General features: G+C 39.9%; 1 protein-coding gene across 1 annotated transcript in view; it reads right to left on the bottom strand.

The window, feature by feature from the left end:
- The window catches only part of MED27 (mediator complex subunit 27), an 83,482-nt gene that overhangs the window by 8,912 nt on the left and 53,622 nt on the right, over positions 1-20,948 (bottom strand). The window contains exons 4-6 of the mRNA XM_005527293.2: positions 17,853-17,946; positions 7,566-7,673; positions 1,268-1,309 (exon numbers count right to left, since the gene is read on the bottom strand). Of these exons, the coding sequence (XP_005527350.2) occupies positions 1,268-1,309; positions 7,566-7,673; positions 17,853-17,946 (244 nt within the window). The remainder of the gene's footprint in view (positions 1-1,267; positions 1,310-7,565; positions 7,674-17,852; positions 17,947-20,948) is intronic.

Below are 20,948 nucleotides of genomic sequence, written 5' to 3'. Positions count from 1 at the left end.
ACAGATTTCAGAAATATGAATTTACCCTTTCAAGATATTCTAAACCAAAACAGCCAGGAGGACAATCTTATGCCCAAATGAGTATACAACCAAATACACACATCAGGAAATTGAGATGATGCAGGTCATTCCCGAACCTTATATTTATTCCACTGCAAAAATCACTTTAAAGCAGGCTGATAAGCAAATGCTGTTTTATTTCCTGCTCTACTACCCTACTTGATACTAAAATAGAATATTTAAACCACTAATATCCAGGATAAAGAATCAACTGCAGCAAAAATTCCCTTTAATGCCAGGCAGAGAAGGGAGAGCAACTGAGCTCCCCAAAAGCTGTCCTTTGATCTCCAGCAGGGTAATATCCTGGGTCAAACATCTCCCCTCTTGACTGCCTCCGAAATCTTGGAAGGGAGCTGCACAAACACAGCCAAGATGCCACAATTCTGACCCCTGTTCTTAAGCCCTTTGGAGTCCCTGACCCCCATTTGTTTCACGAACTACAAATGCAGATGAAAGGAGCCACTGCAGCAGCTGGAGACTGCAGCTCCTTGAGCTGGGGCTTGAGGGTAGGGAAACTGGAATTTAAACTCAGATCAATCTGAACTTACAGCGTTCTGACAAGAGGCCTTCAAAGAGAAATCTTCCTTTCCTTGAAAATAGCAAGATACAGATCGTTCTAAAATACACTTTAACCTTCTTAGCATTTTTATTTTTATTGCTGCCATTCTCTCATCGGTCTTCTCTTATTCATGGCACAACATTCATGCCAGTAAGCCCCTCCTCCTGCTTACACCATCATGGGAAGAAGAACAGGTAAAAATAGTGTCATGGAAATTATTCCCAAACTCATTTTGGAAATGGAGTTCCACTGATTCATTAAACTCAAGCCCTCAGGAATGTGAGGCAACCAACCCCAATGAAAACAACAAAATCCAAATGAACCTGAAACACTCTTTTCTCCCCCGAAAGATTAAACTGAAGGAAGAATGCTCAGAGATTCTTCATGAAATTTTAAGACTAGTGTAGTATAAGCTCCAATTTCCTGTTCCAAACCATGGACTGGAACTGTGATGGAAAATAAATCCAAATTAAATAACACCAGAAGTGATCTTCTTTTCTACTCAGTGTTTTCCATCATTACAGATTATTGTTTGCTATTTGCAAGTTGTGATGACAAAGAAAAAATTCAGAATTATTTAACATAAAGGCCCAGATACTTAAAATCAATTCCACATATGAGCCTTAGGTAGAGAGAAATGAGACTTACCTTCTGAAAAACTTGATAGTTGGATTTAGACCATATGTCAAGCTAGAATAGGAAAAAAAAAAGTTATATATTACTACAGATAAAGCAGCAGCTTTGGAGAGAAAATGGATCAACAAAGATGTACCTCTGAGTTCACTCTTTTGACCCCTTGCCCTCACTTGTTGCAATCCAAGAAAAGGAATTAATAATGTAAGGTTCCCTTTGTATTGCAATGAAAAATGAACATAGTTCGGCACAGTTTCAATAAAAAAATTATACATACAAGACCTGTTGAATTAATTAGTTCTCTTTAAAAAAGCAAAAATCTTCATTTGTATGGGGTTGTGGCTGAGCTATGCAAATATTCATCAGCTTGAGTGTGTTTCTAAAATGAGGGCATTTTATTAAGTTTATGCTTGTCTTGTATTGAATAACTGATTCAGTTACAAACAACACAAAGAGCATTTAGCTGAATTAAGCCAAAGCTCTGGGTCTACTGGGACTAAATAAAACATCCCTCAGGAAACTGCATTTACATTTGCAGACAAAAATCACACTAAGACAAATTTAAGGTTGTAGATAACTGCACACATCCATGACTTAAATGTGTGCTCAGCTACACACAAACTAAAAGAACAAAGTCGAAATTTAAGGTTTATTAGCCCTCAAACTGGAAGGTAAGGCTGTCCTTGCTGAACAGCCCAGTGGCTCTGGTGTTTAACAATTCCTACTGACACGTTAATGCTCTCTTAGCCCAGCCCTGTGGAACATCTTGGACTGTCAAGGAAAAGCAGCAGGGAAAAACAAAAGGAGCTTCCATCAATCTCAGACTTGCAAATCACTTTTTTTTTCAACAGATCCCAGTGTACTCAATGATTCTGTATGCACAGAACTTGTCACGGGAAAGGTGTTTGATAAAGCATTAATCTCAGGAGTCTAGACAGAAGAACTTCTGAGTGAATTTATGAAGCAGGGGTAGCTCCTCTGGTGCCTGATACCATGGTTGGACACACGTGTGTGTCTCACAAGGGGGGTTCTCTCTTTTTCTGATTATTAAACTGATTATTTTACTTCTGCCTTAGGTGCTGATGGAGTCCAACTGACGGTACAAGACTCTTCAAAGGCACAAAAAGAGTCTGAAATGAAGGAAGTCATATGAAGTGAGTAAAACACATTAGAGGGAGGTGAGAGAAGCGAGGGGGAAGGATGCTGAGTGATTAATTCACTATGCTAAAAATGGTCAGAACACTGAAAGCTCTCATTCTTTTAGGAGTAGCAGTGTGAAGTGGCCCATGTCCAAATCCTGCACAGCAGTGACTCCTGAGTCCCCAGTGCTCAGTGTGGACAGGATGTGATGTTAAAACTTCAAAACTCACTCCAGGATCGATGTTTCATGGCTCAGCACTGCTGACCTTGCCGTGAGACAAAAGGCAGCTGATGTCTCAGTGCCTTTTCCAGGCTGGATGGAGACACGAGTACCCTGAAGCACCTCCCTACAAACCTTTTAACATTTCCTGGTTCTTGGGGTGAGATCAAGAAACTGTGTGAACACCAACACTCAGGGTGCAGCTCAGACTTGGACCCAGGCTTGATTTACAGGGTATTATCCCACCTATGCCTGCTGGGAAGGCAGCACAGCCAGCACTTCCATATTGGAAAAGCCTACATTTGAAAATAAAATAAAATTTGAAAATAAAATAAAATTTGAAAATAAAAAAATAATGTATATATTAAAAAAAAATTAATTTAATTTACAGGTTTTTTTTTGACTGCAGAGTTGCTGTAATTAGAATGTATAGATAGTGTGCTAATCTCCAGTGATCAAACCAAGTATGTGATCCTCTCCACTTAGGCTCAAAAAAAAGTCCACTTCAGATGGTGCTTTAAGATGAGTCCAACAGGTTCTGAATGTTCATTAGCTGGCAGGGAGATGGGAAAGCTGAAAAAGTAATGAAGGCCTGTCTTACAGACATGATGTTATCCATGTTAAAAAAAGGAAGAAGGAAAAAAAAAAAGCAAGAAAAACCCAGTAGCCCCTGCTCCATGCATACATCCTAAATGAGTGCCCACCTTTCCCTCCTGAAAGTGAGGATTAAGGCAGAGGCAGATTAAAGAATGCATCGTTATAGGTCTATTATTCTTCAACTTTTCACTTTCAATCAAGACACACATTTGTAACTAAAAAACTGCTGAAAGCACAATTTCAGGGCATCCTCTGCATGTGAATTAACCTGGGGCTTTCTTTCCCCAGTGCCCCTCTCCCCACCCACCCCCAGCAGCTGTAACAAGAGGCCGTTTCCTGAAGGTCACAGGAGCGATTTCAAAGGCGATAACGAACCAGAATGTTCCCTGCATCCCATATCAAACAGGTCCGGTGCCAACACTTATTAGAGAAATCAGATTCAACCCCCCCTTCACCCAAACACACACACACAGTCAGCTTTGAAGTGGTGAGAATGCAGGGATCAGAAATTACCCGAGAGACAGCTCTGCCTGTCTTTGAAGCTTTCCTTTGATACTACTATTTCTTCTCCCCTCTTATGCTAGGAGGCTAAAAGCTGCCTTTTCTTATTGATATGGGGTAATTAATGAAGCCATAGCATTAACATAACCCAAGTTCCTGAACATGAGAATTCAACAGAGACACTAATGTTTCTTTAGTTAAGTCTAAGGGATGCAAAACAGGAATTTGGCTAGCCACCGGTATGAAGTGCCCACATGCCCTGTCCAGGTAGTTCTTGGTCTCTGCATGCAAAGAAAAGCAGGGTTTATCATGCCAAAAAATCCCAAAATGATTTTTTTGTTGGCAAACCAATGGCTCAGCTGCCCTGTGAAGATGAGCTGCATAGCTTCATTTAGTCAGGAATCAAGAAAACACTAGTAATTAATTACTATCCATGGTTAAATTTCAATGTGACAAGAATGCCACAGCCTGAAATTAAGGGTGGCACTGTGCCACCACTAAAATCATGAAGGTAATTAAAATGCACCAGTCTGTGGTGGACATGAAGGGTTAGGATGGTGAGCAAGAGCAACTATGAGCAGGTCCAGCACCCAGAACGTGTCAGAGCCTGCCAGATCTCACATACTGTTTTTGCAAAGTGGCACCGAAAATGTCCAAGTTATGCAGCTGGCAGCTTGGCAAAGACATATTCTGCAGGGTGTGTGAATAATTCACGAGAGAGGTACACGAGGCACTTAAGAAATGCAGTGATTCTGTCTGTATAAGCAAAGCTTGAAAATAAAACCCCAGAATGGCTGGTCTTGTTTTACTCACTGCAAGGTTAAAACCTTTGTTTTTTCACCTTAATTTTGAAAGTACTTAAACGTGTAAGGAGGAGGACCCAATTTAGGGAGACTTCAGCAGAGACCACGTGAGGCTGTCATGTAAGCACCTGTCAACCTGCACAGCACGATGTGTGAGCACACAGCAAGAGAATGCAAGCTGGAAATGCAATGTCAGCTTTCCTGGGAAACTGCTGGTGTGTCACTGTGCAGCTCCACAACCAGGAGAAACACCCAGATTTGGGTTTTTTTGCCAGATTTGTCTGACTGAAGGATCACAAGAGTCTCAACAGCTCTGCTGTTTGCACTTGTCTATTCCTTTTTTCTTCCCAGCTATGCAGAAATTGCTAAAAACCAGTGTATTTTCAGTAATAAATGATGAGTACTCTGATCAGAGGGGAAACCTTTGGCCTCTTCTGTTTGCAGTCCATTTCTCACTTCCTATCTGTGTGACCAGTCTCCCACTGATGGCCAGTTCTCCTTTTTTAAATACCACTGAACACATCTGGTTGCCCAAACCCCTCTCCACTTGTAAGAGGTCTCCCACTGAATTTCACTTTTTGTACTTAAAGGCCTTTCCAATGTGTGCAGTTTGGAGGGTGACTCAGACTCTCATCCAGTTATTTAAGTGCAAAGAAATACAAAGACTTATCCAGTGTCCCTTCTTCAAGGTGCCTTACAGAAAAGAGGCACTTCAGCATTGCCATATTGCAAGTTAGCACCTAATTCCTCATCTCCCTGTTGTTTACAAATATTAAGTGCTTCCTAGGAATAAATAAGCTAAATCCCAAATCAACAATGACTATGTAAATTGCTCCCTGGAAAAATTATCACCTCCTACTGTGTTCCTGAGGGTACTCCATATTTCTGTTATTTAATAAGGATGATGCTCACTGATCATTTTCTTACTTTTTCTGTGTGTTTCTCTTTAATGCCTGTGCATTTTTCATGCTATCAGGCTAGCAACTGAGAAGCCAGAATTGTGTAGAAACCTCACTGAAGTACCTTCCCAACAGCATCTGTTGTGACAGGGAAGGAATTGCAATGCACTCTGTTCATAACTGACTGCAGTCGCTCATTCCCAGCAGGCACAATAAAGAAAGCAAATCATTGTGAGTGCACAATCTTAATTCTTATTCTCCAATTACCAGAGTAGTTAATTAGTGACAAAAAAAAAAAAAAAAAAAAAAAGGAGCTCACTGTTTGTCAATATGTGCTTCAGTTGGTAAAACTAGCAAACTATGCATTTATTTAATCTTCCAAGCCAAATTTGTTCATGATTTAAGTGGCTCCAACTCCAATTCTACTTCAGTCAAACGAAATGTTCCTATTTATACCTAAAGCAGAGACCTTCAAGTTTGCATAATCTCTGGGATGCCCACTGGAATAGCAAAGTGCCACATAAAGGTCACAGGTTGGTGCAGCCTTAAAGGAGCAGTCACACAGCCCAGGTTTGGACAGAAAGCTCAGTGGTAGAGAACAGACTCCCCTGCAGACTGGCTTAGAGCAAGAAATAAGCCAGGTGTTAACAGCAATGCTCTGGAGGAGCAGAACTGCAGGCAAAGGTTAGTGCTCCATGCCCAGAGCTGGCCTTGGCAAGTCCTGCTGTCCCCTGACAGCAAATGATGGCAGAGGAACAATGTGCAGCTCCCAGGAGAGTTCACCTTGAGCTGAACAGAATCCCAATGCCAGATGCTGAGTTTCAGAAAGGAACTCCTTACTTAGCTTTTCAGCATATATAGCATTATTGTATTTCAAGGGAGCTTCAAAGGAAACTGGATTCATCAGAGAAAACGAGCACACCCAAATGAAGTGTGACATGGGAATCCATCACACACTGTCAGTGCTCTCTCAGCAGACCATCATTTCACTTCCATGCAGAGCCCGGGGTGAAGAGGGGCTGGTGCTGGAGCTCTGTATTTATATGCAAATATACAGGGAGTAGAGAGCAGCTGCTTCTGCAGCAAACTGGTATTTAAACCTGCCTATCTGAGAAAGGCAAATCAAAATTAAGCAATTTTTACTTTACTACTTCTTAGGCAAATCCCCTGCCCTTTGAGGGAGAATGTCTCACCTGGGAAATAGAGCTGCATTGTTTCCTTCAGCAGCTCAGCTCCTGGCCTTTCCCAGAGAACAGAGCTTCAGACTCAGAGCTGCTGAACTCTGGGTCAGCACACAACGTGCTCCTGTGTGCTGAAACACAGTTATCACTTTTGAAAGGAAAAGTCTCACCTCATTATAACATGGCCTATGGGTGCCAAATACTCATCTTAATATAATGAACTTTTTATTTTAATAGGCTTCATAATCAGAAAAGAAAGCTCCAGAGAGACAATGTGAAACATGGAGGTATTTAACGCTGTTACTGGCAACGGAGAGTCCTGGTGGATGTCTCGGGAACAGAGTCCAGTCCACCCTGGAAAGAGACCCGAGCTGAGCTAAGGCCATCAGGTCCTGTTAACATCTCCTGATGTGCTGAGGAGAACCATCTGGAGTGTGTGCAGGCACAGAAAATCTCAAGGTTCAAGCAGGGTGAACTGTTCACAAAACAAATCACTTGTGGAAACAGGTAACACTTGCTGTAGTAGCTGCTGTTCAAGATGTGCTGCTGCTGGCAAGCAAATTCTTGAGGAGCACCTACCAGTGATCCTCTCTGTTGTGTTTATCAAGCCAAAAAAAAATCAGCCCAGGATTTCTCAATGGTTCTCAGAAGAGAGAAAGCTGAACCTTGGACTGCTGATGTGCTGGTACACTGCAAAAATGTTTTCTCAGCAGACACTACAAACACAGCAACTGGGGTCTAAGGTGATAAATCAGAAATTCAAGCGAAGGCTTCAGAGCTCAGAAAGAACTCAAAGATCTGGGGATGCAAAACCCAAGTGAAGCCAGACAAATTAAAACTGGAACATTCTGCAGACATTCGTCTTTCACCAGTTTTATGTTCCTAGTGTACTTGCAGTGGGATCCATGCAGTTTCCTGCCATGTAAACAGATACAAATGAAATGCAGGGTTGCTGCAGAGGACATAACCCACCTTGCCATCCTCAGTGTAGACGTTCTCGTTGTAGCCTTTGACAATTGTCCGGTCAATGAAGAGGCTCCGCATCACCATGATCACTTTTAACACTTTTCCTAAGGTAACCTGTGAAGAACAGGACAAGGACACAAACGAGCTGAGGGTGAGTCCATGGTGTCTCAGTTCATAAGACCATCGAGTTAACAGCTAAAGTTGATGCAATTTCAGTTTTCAATATTTTATAAAGAGACCAAAATAAAAGATCTAAAAGCAGGGTGTATTATGAGGAGGAGAGAGACTATAAAGTGCAGAACAAACAAACATTCATTTGCAACTGAAAATGTATGAGTTCACAGAATTCCCTTGTGCAGACATGACACTGCCAAGCAATTCTCTCCATTTTATTAACACCACAACTCAATAACTTGTCAAAAACAATGGGCAAACATGATTATTTTCAATGGATTTGATATTCTCCAATATAAGTCCACTTAGAGAAAAACAATTTGAAAGAAGCATTGGACTCTCGTAATGCTGGCTTGTTAAAAGCATGCCATGAGTTTAATGGAAAACATTTTCTGTCCAATAAAAATGTAAAATTATTTCAAAGGAAAGTACAGCTTAAAGTAAAAATGTTATATTTTCAAAGGCTTCATTTCCTTCTGTGAAAGTGTTAAAGTGCAAAGAATAAAACTAGTATAATGGAAAAAATATAGAGGGTCAGTCAGAGTATAACAACAGAAATAAGCCTAAATTATATTATTGACAAAAATGCAATAATGAAGGCATTTGAATCTAAAAATCAATTTATATTTCAAAGATGAAGTTGTACTTCAATACAGTTAAGAAGTGTGTCTAACAAGAATCTCATCTTTGTGTTTTGTTATGCAGAGATTAGTAGAGTTTTTCCTCACGCACAAAAGCATAAAACTGAGGTAAAAGAGAAACAATTAATTCATTTTAATATTTCCCAACCAGCAGTGGCTCATTTTCTGCCAGTATTCCAACATTTCATCCTGTATAGATTAACACCCACTAAAACAAATGTGTTTTTACTGCTGACCTCAGCAGACAAATCCACACCTAAAGAAATCAATCAATATGCACCTTTATTGATCTGTTGGATGTTATTCCTTTGTAACTTCTGTTAATGACTCCTGCCCATCACCTTGTTCCAACACCAGCAGCTCCAAACTGAGCTGATTTAATGAGAACAGAGCAGGACAGAGCCACAAACTCTGGAGAGAACTGATGCCAAGCCTTTGGCACAGAACTCCAGCAGGAAAGATTCTGAACAACAGGGCAGGACAAGTTCACAGCAAGAGAAAAGACAGGAGAACAAGAAGGGAAGGCAATGACAGCCATCAAGCAGACAGGCTGCCACACATAATGCTGCAAGAACATAAAAAGTGGGTCAGAAGAATGGATAATTTCTGAAGAAAAAAATGTGAAAGGCTGAAGGACATGAACTTGTATGAGGGCCTGAGTCATGCACACACCAGGAACCATGAACATGTATGCAAACATTATGTTGTGCTATCAGGTGCTGTGAATTTTGGTTTAAATGCAAGAGTACCTTGCCAGGGTAATCTTAAACAAGATCTAGTTGGTCCTTAAGTACAGAAAATTGGCAGAGCTGTTTCAGCACCTGACACTGTATTAATTAAGTAAAAAAATGCAAAGTCATGACCCAGAGGTGCCTAAGCTATGATGCTGATCAGCCACTGGAATCACAGAGTTTTGTCATAATTGCTAAGAGGAAGAAATTAATAAACTTTGAGGAAAGTTGCCAGCACATTAAGAGTTAACAGTTTTCAATTTATTTTTCTGCCTTATTAAAACTGGCACTTCAGTGGGATATTAGTCTGCTGAGAGAACAGACTCTTATTTATAACTTCACACTAGGCATCAACCATACATAATAAAATCAAAAGGAGGAAAAGAAGACATTTTAAAGAAAAAGAAGTCTTAATGAAAGAAGGATAAGGCTGCCCTACAAACACCCAGACCCAGATTTCTGTATAATATTTCCTATCCACATTGCCTTCACACACCTTAGTTGAGGCTCCCTTCTTTCCTCTTTATATTGTGCACTCACAGCATTTCCCACTGCTGCCAGGTAGAAATAAATCTGAGGTTGATCTGAAGCTTGTGTGGGATGTTCCTGAAAATCCTCAGAGTGAACAGCAGAACAGTGAAAAATCCTGTGTGTGGCAGTCTGGCTTGCTGGAATAAACTTACTGCTGGCCTCAAACCTCCTCCCCATGATTTACCTGCACAAATGCTCCTGCATTAGCTCCCTTCCCTTTTCCAGGGGATCTGACTTCCTACCCTTTCAGTGGTTCACTCCCCATTTCCAGAATCCATCACAGCACAGAAATGTCACATCCTGCACAATGTCCAGGACAGTACCTGGATCACTCACTTGCCTGACCGCCAAAATTCAAAATTCCTGTCTGCCACACGTGTAAGGAGCTGTGGGAACCCATCCCTAGCTGGGAACCTCAGTGAGCTCCCTGAGACAGGTCCTACTGCTGCACTCCCCCTTTACAGGGAGCACCCAGGTACCCTGGAAATCCAAACTTTGGCTGGGTTGGTGCTGGGTTGTCTGAATTAGCACATACAGTGCTCTGGTACTAGAACAAAAAACTTTCCTCTTTTTTATCACTCTTGTTTTGACAAGGAATTCCTCTGGCTGGAAGAGAGATCGAGACTTCAAAATAATTTCTGTAGGATTGTATCATTAGTTAAGTCTGACAGAAGCAGGAATTTTGTAAAAGAGCAGCTCAGAAAAACTGCAGTTCATCGTTTTAACAGCACTGAAAGAATGAGGGTAGTAGTACAAAGAATGAACAGCAGCCTGTCACCAGACTGGAAGATGCTGTGAGATGTGGAAGCCAGAATTGTGCTCCACAGCCATTTTCAGGGTGAAGCACATTCCATATTGTACACAGCAAATGAATAACCTTTATTTTTTCCTCCAGTAATCAAGATTCGTAACTATTTCCAGGGCTTAATGCTGTTGTTCAACTCCACCGTGTTTTACAAATCATCTTTTTCAGCAGACCATTTTATTCCAATCCCTGCTCAACTTGGCTACTTGGAGGCCGTGCTCAGAACAGATCTATGTATGGAACATAATTTACACTTACAGTCATATAACTGTGTCCCTGTAGATCACCTGAAAGAAGGTAATAAAACACTAATGGCTTGGGTAAACCAGTAATTTAATAGTTTTACTCCAAGCTCCAAGAGTGCAGGTCTCTTCTGGAGGTCCAGACCCACCCAGATGGTCCCTATTTAATGGGCACTGAAATATCCTTGCATTTCCACAGGTACCAAGTGAAATTTCTTTCCTTGTTCAGAAAAGATACCTTTCAATTGTGACAAAAAGGCAACAATTTCCTTTCTAAGCCAAGTTTTCCTATTAAATTTCAACTTCTCCTGTCGATATCCTGTTAAGACAGCACTTGGCTTTTTAATATTTTGCCTGAAGGATATATGCCAGCTCGTCCTTGATGTAGAAAATTTTAATTCAAATCAATACATGTACAAGGTCACTTTAAAATTCAATTAATATGAATGAAAAAATATGCCCCACAGTTCTGTGAGCTGAAAATGGAACAGTTGCAAGTTAAATACTTCTGTAGCTTCTGTTTTGGGCTGTGTAATAACAATGTACTTCTAACTTCCTTTTAACTAAAGTATACTAAATTCAGACAGTTAAGTTATTCATAAATCCCCTGCTTCCTAAAATGGCAAGCCCCAGAAGAAGGTAGGACAGGCAGCTGATTGAAATCAGCAATATTATGCAGCTTTTCTGACAAAGACATATAAAATAAAAATCTTCTTGAAATATCCCAGTTTTAAAAATATTTTGTCTATCACCAAGATAAATCTCAAGGAGCATCTGACAGACACAGTATGCCAAGAAAGGGAGAGGGGGAAACAGAATAATCAGGGAGGATGACTTAGATAATTTCTTCTAAGACTGCTAAAAAAAAATCCTATTTAACACCAATTATAATTGGAAAAGAACTAAGTACCTTTTCAAGTAAGTCAGAACCATGGTCCACATGAGTTTACAAAATGAAAAGGACTAAAATTAATTTGCCATGCCAGAACTCTGCCTGGAGGAAACAGTTTGAAATTCCCCCCCCTCCCCCCCACTTTAATTTTGCCTCCTCACTGAAACTAATATAAAGTGAAAAGCTCTTTTATGAACCATTTCAACAACACATTAACAAATGTTCTGTCTTAAAATTTATTTAAGTTTGATATCAGGAAAACGTATGCTGACAACATCAAGCTCCCACACTTTCTGAAATGAAAAATTCCCAAAGCTGCAGATTTCCCCTCAGGATTCCAGGGAATTTGCTGCTGATTTGAGCTGCAGCTGCTCTGCAATGCAGAGCTAAAAGAAAGAAAACATTATTTTCAGTTAACATGGGCACCTCCCTGCTTCTATAAAAAGGAGCACAAGTATGAGTGTGGTTTTTATTCACCTCAGAAATAAGGCAGCATCCAACCAGAGATGTAACCAAGCTACAGATTTCCAGCAAAAGGCCAGACACCTGCTCATTGCCATGGAACCAGCCATAAGCTCAGCCTCCCACTTGCAGATCCTTCTTACTAATCAGTACAATGCATGGAAATTGTATTTATATATACTGGGGGAAAAAAAAAAAGGTTTTGCATTAAAAATAAAGTTTAAAAAAAACCAACAAAAACAAAACAACACACAGACTTCCAACTAGATTTTTCTTCTCCTCATTTTTTATGTCTCATCTGCTGCTGGTATGGCTGCTTTTTCCCTCACATGCTCGTTATTCTTTAATGATGCCTATTTGTAAATAGCAAGATAAGATGCAATTAAGCCATTAGAGTCTAAATAAACAAACATACTAATTAGGTTCTTTACAAGGACTTCTTTTTTTATGCAAGGGCTGGAATTTACCTTTCATTAGTCTAAACTAATTGCAGTAGCGCCTGATAAAAAGTCAACATAAATGAAGGACTTTAAATGCTTCCATTATATTAAGGATGAGCTGGCTCTTCTCCCTTAGTAACATTCCCTACTCTCTTAATAAGGCAAAAAAACTGTCACAGGAATATTGTTCAAAGGTTCAAGGACAGATTTTGCCAGTGGCCAGTCACACTTAGGGAAGGGTCACACCAGTCCAGCATTGCTACACAAGATGAAATGGATTTTGTCTCTTTTTTTCTTTCTAAATTAGAGCACAACCAGGAATTTTACAAGGATGAAAATGATGTCTGATCTTCCACAACATAAATCTATGGGAATATCAATACACATCTGAGAGCTTTGGGCACAGTAACCCTGTGGACAGAGCAAAGCTGAGGACATTTCTCACAAGACTTTCTCTACTATTTTCTACTCTTGTTCCTTTTTCAAAATGGAAAGGGCTCTTCCTTATCTTCCTTGTTCTTCATTGGACAAGCAGAGAATAATTTACTTGCCAGCCCCTGCTCAAGCACTTTGTTAATTCAAGACATTTTTCTTCTGCCCATGTCACCGCAACCACTGACTTAACGCCCTTTAAATGCTGATTTTAATGCTTTTTAAATACTGGTTCTCCATCTTAAGGCACAAACTGTGAAGCCACTGCAGTCACAAGTCCCACTGTGAGCTCAGGAGTGGTTCCTCCAGCTCAAGCAGATCCTGAAACATCCCAAGAGTTCCCTCAAACACCAAAACCAAGCTACTGTCTCCAAGGCAGTAAATCCTTACATGAATATTCATCCTACAGGCCTAAAAATCAGGTGCCCAAGCCACCAAACGTGACCACCAGAGCTGTATCCCTCCCGTGAACCTGTGTGCTTTTATCCTGGACCTGCTGAGCACTGCTTTCCTGATAAAACACCCGACAGGGAAGAAGGAAGGCTTACACAGCAAAGCACTTTGGAAATATGGAATTGTTTTGGAAATAACGGCACTGAATTGTTTCCAATCAATACAACATCGATACCAATTTCAAATCACTTTGCAAATTCCTCCTCACTCCTCCCAGTTCTCCAACATCAGGGTCTCATGCACAGAAATCAGTCTGGTGCTTTTCTTAATGGGCAAAGAATAAAATTCAGCATCCATTTTCCCCACAAAAATAATAATGGTTTTATGTAAAACACTAACAAACAACAGTGAGACACAAGGAATTATTCAGTTTCAGAGAACAGATGTCTGGCCTATTTGCAATTAATACAACCCACTGCCACACAATCAGACTGCTGCAAATGCCGGGAACAAGATCTGAAAGTTCAAATGCAAATGCGTCTGGTTTGAAGAAGAATGAATAAAACTGTGTAAAAACCTGCTTCATATTTTTCTATGACAGATATATTAAAAATCCAGACAGCAGATAAATTTATAAAAATTCATTTAAAAGCAAATATTTGTAAGATAACCTGTAAAGAAAAAATCACGACCATGATTTCTGACCCGAGTTTGGCAGAAATAATTCAGTTTTTTGGGTTGCAAGTTACTTACACATATCATTGTGCTTTAGCAAAAGAAATTACAGAAAACAGTTCCATTATCTGCAAAAATATTTACCCAGTGCTTGTAATTTCTGTAGTAGTTCTTTACAAAATCTGGGATAAAAAGGAATTAAAAGACAAAGTAGTTCCCAGATGCAGAAAAGAAAATGAGCTTCTTCCCCAAGTAGGACTGGATAGATAAACAATGCTAAGGAATTCATATTTTTCAGCTGGAAAACTAAAGCTAAAGTTTACTGTCTTCTAAAATCTTTCTGTTTTTAATGAACAAATTGTACACGGGACTTGTTTCACACAAAAAATATTCTGAATATTGGTAACAGAAACAAGGTATGTGAAACAATCACAAAACAATTTGATTATTATAGTAGGAAAAAGAATGTATCTAGGAACACAACTAATCATTCAAGGAAAACAATCTAGCTATTTTCATTCATTAAAAACTAGTGAATGTTTTCTTAATAGGTAAGGTTTACCTATTTACAATTCCTGGCAAAATCTCACAAAAACCTTAAGGAGTCCACAGTTCCCCTGTGCTGCTGCTGGAAATTAATTTTGCATAACACAGTTATTAGAGCTGATATATCCTATGTTTAATCTATTTTATACACAGTGCTATTAAAAGATTAATTGAAAAATCACTGGTGAAGACTGGGATTAAACAGCACCTTGAAATGCCACAATAAACTGCTTTTAAAATCGGACGAGGATCTCACACAGCCCTGAAAGGTTTCAATTATTTATGTGTTTGGCCTGTGTAGCATAAATCCAGACTAATGAGGTACAATTGCTGTGTATAAATCTAAAACATAAAAAAACCTCCTCACTGTCTGGAGGCAGCAGTTCATTTTTCTCACAGAAGTTTGCAGCTTCTGGTCAGGGAGAGCCCAGCTGAGCATAAGGGTTACTCGCCAGCAGAGTTTGACCAACGGGCTCACACAGCTCCTAATTATTACAGAATTCCAGAATTGCTGGGGTTGGAAGGGATTTCTTGAGATGATCCCATCCAACCTCCTGCCCAAGGCAGGGTCACCTGGGGCAGATGACACAGGAACATTTCCAGGTGGGTTTGGAATGTCTCCAGTCCACATGCTCCCTGGGTTCCTCTTCCAGTGCTCTAACACTGCCCATGGAAAGAAGTTTGTCACAGAATATTCTGAGTTGGAAGGAACCCACAAGGATCACTGGGTCCAACTCTTACGTGAATGGCCCATAAAGAGATCAAACCCACAACCCTGGAATTACGGGCACCATGCCCGAACCAAGGGAGCTCATCTCAGGGTTCCTCCTCACACTGAAGTGAAATTTTTTGTCGTTTCTTTTAGTGTATGGTGGTTACTCCTTCTCCTGACACTGGGCACCACTGAAGAGAGTCTGGCACTGACTTGACACCTCCTGGAGATATTTACATGGATTGCTGAGATCCCCCCTCAGCCTCCCCTTCTCCAGACATACCCGGCCCAGCTCCCGCAGTGTCTCCTCATCAGAGAGGTGCTGCAGCCCCCAGATCCTCCCTGTGGCCTCCGCAGGACCCTCTCCAGCAGCTCCTTGCTCTTCTTGAAGAGAAGACATCTTGAACCACCAGATGAATCTTAGTGGTGCAAGTCTCACCTCTACAGCTAAGGACATAAACAGATTTCCACGTGCACATGAAGTTGTAGAGTCTGGGGCTGAAACTTTCTCTCTTGGATCTTTCTCCTAAAGATAATTTGCTTGGCAAAGGCTCCAACGTTTCTTGAGTTTCAAAGAGTCTTCCAGGCCTCCTTTCCCCTTCTTCCTCATCTCCCTCCAATCATTTACACATTTTTAAGATATGGATAGTGCTTACCAGTGCCTTTGAAGATGAATGCATGGGTTTTCTCTGGTAGATGGAATGATTGTGTTTAAAGATGTTATAAAAACTGGACCTTCGCATCAAGAACCTTCACAAGATGCTAGGTGTGCTATGAACAGTCCAAGGACGAGCAAGGTTGAGATTGTAAAGTTAGTTAATTAAGTCTGGGCAAATAGTATGGCTGTGAAATATTTTGAAATAAAATGAGCATTATCTGGAGCCTTTGGCACTGAGGTAAACCAGACTGCTGCAGGGGAGCAGCTCCACATGTAACTTGGGCCAAGTTCAGAGTGAGAAATCACAAGTGCTGAAGAATCCTCCCTCCTTCTGCGGGAGGTGCTCTTCACACTGCCCATCCCACAGCACCTTTTCCACTGAAGGATCTGTGGCTGAAAACAGCAAAAGCTTTTGTAGCAGTCAGGGCCAGATGGAAAGTGCCATATTGGCAACATCAACTGAGACAGATGGGGAAGAGGGAAAACCTGGCTAAAAGAAAAAATTATAAACCCATCCCACAATCACACATAAAAATACTTAAAAAACAATCTTTTTGATCTCTGATCCAAGGGAAATATGCACACCACTGGTTCAACATGGGGCTGGGATCTTGTAGAAACAAAAATGTCCTTGATTTATAGAGCACATGGAATTCACTCTGTTCCTGCTGTTTGTGAAAGTCGTTTCCTTCAGGTACCTCCCAACCTCGACTCTTCCATCCAAGATAATTTACCTTATTTCCTAATTGTGATTGAGTCTTGAAAAACATCATCTATTTCCTGACCACCTCAAAAAGCCACCAAAAGTGGAAGGTACTTCAGTATGCAAAGTAGGGCTCCAAGAGAATGGAAAATATTTCAAAGTAAGGAAGCAAAACCAGACATTTTTCTACAGCAAAACAGATAAAACACAAAGTCAGCTTAAGAGGAAATGCAAAATCTTCTAAGACTTAAAACTTCTTAAGACTGCACTGATGAATTCCATTCTTTTCTGGAATATATTGTTCCACTTGGTGAATCCAACAATTGCAGATTAAATGTTTTAATGCCAGCTGTTTATTTTAACCTCTGACTCAGTTAATCTCTTGTGAATTTGTGGTTGTTCAAAGAAAGTTAATAATGAGATGTTAGTTGATTAATTAAAACCAAATATAATTAAAATACTTAAAAATTAAAAATAATCAGAGAAATAGTTGCTATAGGGATATTTCCGTGAGAAATGTGAGATGGAAAACACTGAACTGGCCTCAGTTCTTCCTCTGTGTATGTGGTGTATTTTCTGGTTTTATTTAAAATTTGGCAAAATAGGTGACTTCTGCCTTTCCTTAGAAGGAAATCAGCATCCAGCTGCCACAGCATGGACTCCTCTTCCACTTTGTAGTCTTAGAGCTTTGAAGACTTCTTTTGCTGTAAGCACAACAGCTGCCTGTAAAAATGGATGTGAACAATAGGTTCCTCTGCAATGAAATCTTGCTTGGTCAGGCAGAAATAAGTCGAATGTATTGGACTTGTTTATCTCAAATCCAGCCTTTACTGCTCATTTACTTCAATGGCAAATTCTTAACTTCATCATATAACAGAAATTCACTGACCCAAGAGCAATGTGAACAAATCTAAATCATATTGGTTTCCTTCTTCTTTTCTTCTTCACAACATTCTCTTCCTTCTTAATTATCATGATTAAGATTCACTCATTGCCAAGTCTGCAGAAAACCATGAATATTTGAGTTTGTGCTCATATTTCTACAAATTTAACAATAAAGCAATAGATCTTCTGTTTAGAGGGGAAATTATTTTTATCACTTATTTGCCTAAGAACAAGAAAGATGCTGCACTGCTTTGGCAGATGACAAATGACATGTTCCTGGGAAAAAAAAAATCTTTAATAACCTGCATTTTTGGGACACTAATTCAACCTGTGAAGAAAATCAACTCAAGGGATTAAATGATCCAACTTACCAGAAGCATTGCAGAGTTTCCATTTGGCCGGGAGAGCTGAATGGACATTTCAGGGAACATCCTATCAATCCGACTGATCACATCATCAACGTATCTACCAACCAAACCAAACAGCAGCATTAACACTGGGGCTCTCTCTGACACACTCAGATGATAAAAACTAGGCTTTTTAAAAACATTTATCCTTTTTAGAAATTATCCTTTAAAAAAATTATCCCTTTTAACCCTGTTCATGGGACTCTCCTGAATCAATTTCTCTCTGCATATTTTTCAAAACCACATGCAAAAAATAATTCAAAAATTATTGATAAGAGGAAACAAAACAAAGCCCTCTGCAACTTAGTTTTGAAAATCAATTACTCTACCCTTAAAAACACCCACTCACTTAAATTTTTGTCCAAATCAGTCTGCCTCAAACATCTACCATTGTATTTCTGTACTTTCTCCTTAGGCGGGCTGAAGGACACATAATTAAAATGACTCTTCCAGTGTAGGAATTCACAGGCTGTCATGTCTTTACTCTCTCTTTGATAAACTTAACAGATAAAGGTTTTATCAAAGTCTTTGTATGATTCTTAGGGGTGGTTTTTCTTCCCTGAGTCTTTCCAATTTATTTCATGCACTGCTGACTCTGAAATTGGCTGGTAAATTCCAGATGTTTCTCTGGAGCAATCGAACACAAAGGTAAAACAACATCCTTTCTGCTGGGTGTAATCCCTGTTTCTGCAGGCTAAGGTGAGCTGGCACACAGCAGTCCTGTTCCCTGGGATCAAATTAAGAACCTCCATTAACACTGAAAATGGCCTTACAGAGACCTTGTTTCCCAGCACACCTGCCCCCAGCCATGGACATGCCACTTCAGCCACTCCTCTGGACATATTAAAATCCAAATATTTGCTTTAGCAGAGTTTCCAGGACAGTCTGTATTGTCTATGCACCAATCTGTCCCCATTTACAAACTCTGCAACTCAAGCAGATCCATGAATGAATTTGTAAATAAAACTGTTTTCATGCTAATCCACAAATGTACTCTGAAAAAAAAGAGTTTGGGAAAATTGGTTGCCTAAGTTAGATTAACAGTAAAACTCAAAACACCCAAAGCTAATTATTTCCCTTTAATCTGCTTAGAAAAAGGCAAAAAAAAGGCATTTCAAAGCAATTCAGTTCTAATGTTAGCGCTAAAACCTCCTGGACAACAATGAGGTGCTATGCTCCAATTGTTACTTTGCAAAGGATTAAAACAATCAGAAAAAATACAACCAAATCAGGAATGCTACACCACCTCAGCTGGTAAAGTCAGCTTTTAAAAGTAACCAAAGAATGAAATAAGTTATGACAATTTTGCACAAAAACCTTAATCCACACTTGTCATTGTGCAGAACAAAGTTCCTCCATTCACTGCAATGACTCATTAACACTTGGTGCTGATAAGCAAAGCCAAAAACATCCAGAAGCCAAGAACTTCCTCAGCACTGGGGAAGAGGAGGCACATCAGACACTGCTCCAGGAGGAATAAACTACACATGGACAGCAAAAATCTAACTCATTTCAAACACTGCTGAATCCCAGACTGAATTCATACAGCAGGAGAGTTTAAACTGCTTCATAAATGCCATTACTCCAGGCTCTGCAAATAAATTAATCTTTTGCTTGGGGGACCAGGGATGGCTGCCTGTGGTACAGGCAAGGAAAGATTCTGAGGTTATGAACATGTCGTAATGCAGATTTTTCCATAGCTTAAGTTTTCCAGTTTGCCAAACTTTAGGCAGTAAGAAGTTAAAACAAACAAAATAAGAAGCTGCAGAAAACAAGACACTCACATAGCCAATGCATTAAGGGAAGAAAATTCAAGTGATTTTAAATCATGTGAACAACAGCTGGATGTGAACACTTAATCTGCTTATGTCCTTCTGAAAATCCCAGTGGACATGTACACTCATTCTTTGAAAATGGGATCCAGGCTGGCTGGAGGTAATCAATTCTTCCAAGTCTTTCTTAGATATAATTATTAAGTGCAAAACCTGTCTTGACCATGAGGCTTAAAACACGACTCAAACCCAGCAGTCACCTTGTACCACATAAGCAGTGTAAGGCAGAAGAGGGAATTCACAGGGTTGTGAAATCTTCCCTTTAAATGAAATCACATATACAGCAAACCAGAAATCTTCTAATCTGTATTAACCACCTTCTGAAAGCACTAAAAGGTGAGTTACTAAGACTTTTTGGGCTTAGACGGCTGTTAATTTTGTACCACTTTTCATAGATCAATTGAAAGAAGGAAAATGAAAACCACATGCTCCAGGAAATGTGATGTTTTACTTTGGCAGCTCTATCAGGACCATCACACAGGGAACCTTTTCCTTCTCTTCTCAACCAATGGGATGTCAGAGAAGATCCCAGAGCATCAGGAGAAAACAGCATTGATGTATGCAGCATTATTTTGTGCCCCTATGCCTTCTTTCAAGTAGTCATCAGGATTTCCTGAGCACTCACCAGAAAAAAGATTCTTCAAAAATACATATATAGTTACTCAATTAGCCTGACTGGATTGTGGTCTCAAATACAAAATGACTAACAACCTTATCTAAGGCAAAATTCTTCTACAGATTTGCCCTTCTGAGAGAACATCCATTAAAACATCTTGTGAAGTGATGGAGATGAGAAATCAGATGTAGCAAAGTAATGTAAAAGTGTAACTGATGATGACTTCAGAGAAAACTGAGGAACACATGATAAAGAGAGAAAGTGCACTCCTGAGGCTGTCTGGAAGAAGGGTAAGAGGAAAAAGCTGGAACTTATTTTGTAGAACTGAAACACATAAATTTACTGCCAAAATAAGCAATACTTACAAAATTTACAGGTCTCTGTCCAGTTTTAGCTCAAAAATATGATAGTTCCTATTTATGTTACAGAACCTCTTGCCCAATCTCAGAGAAGCAAAGCACTTGAGGATGAAGAAAAGTCTAATTTTACTTTGCCAACAAGCACTTCTAACTCCTGATGTCCTTTGCACATCTCAGTTTTCTCCTACATACCAGAGATGATGGCTGGAATGAGCATTTACAAACCCAGACGAAATAACGCAAAGTGGGGAAA

The sequence above is a fragment of the Pseudopodoces humilis genome, chromosome 22 (genome assembly GCF_049639895.1).
Source record: "Pseudopodoces humilis isolate 2021_Gansu_Grassland_sample_001 chromosome 22, ASM4963989v1, whole genome shotgun sequence".
NCBI lineage: Eukaryota > Metazoa > Chordata > Aves > Passeriformes > Paridae > Pseudopodoces > Pseudopodoces humilis.
The sequence above is the reverse complement of the archived record's forward strand: the minus strand, read 5'-3'. Positions and strand labels throughout refer to the sequence as shown.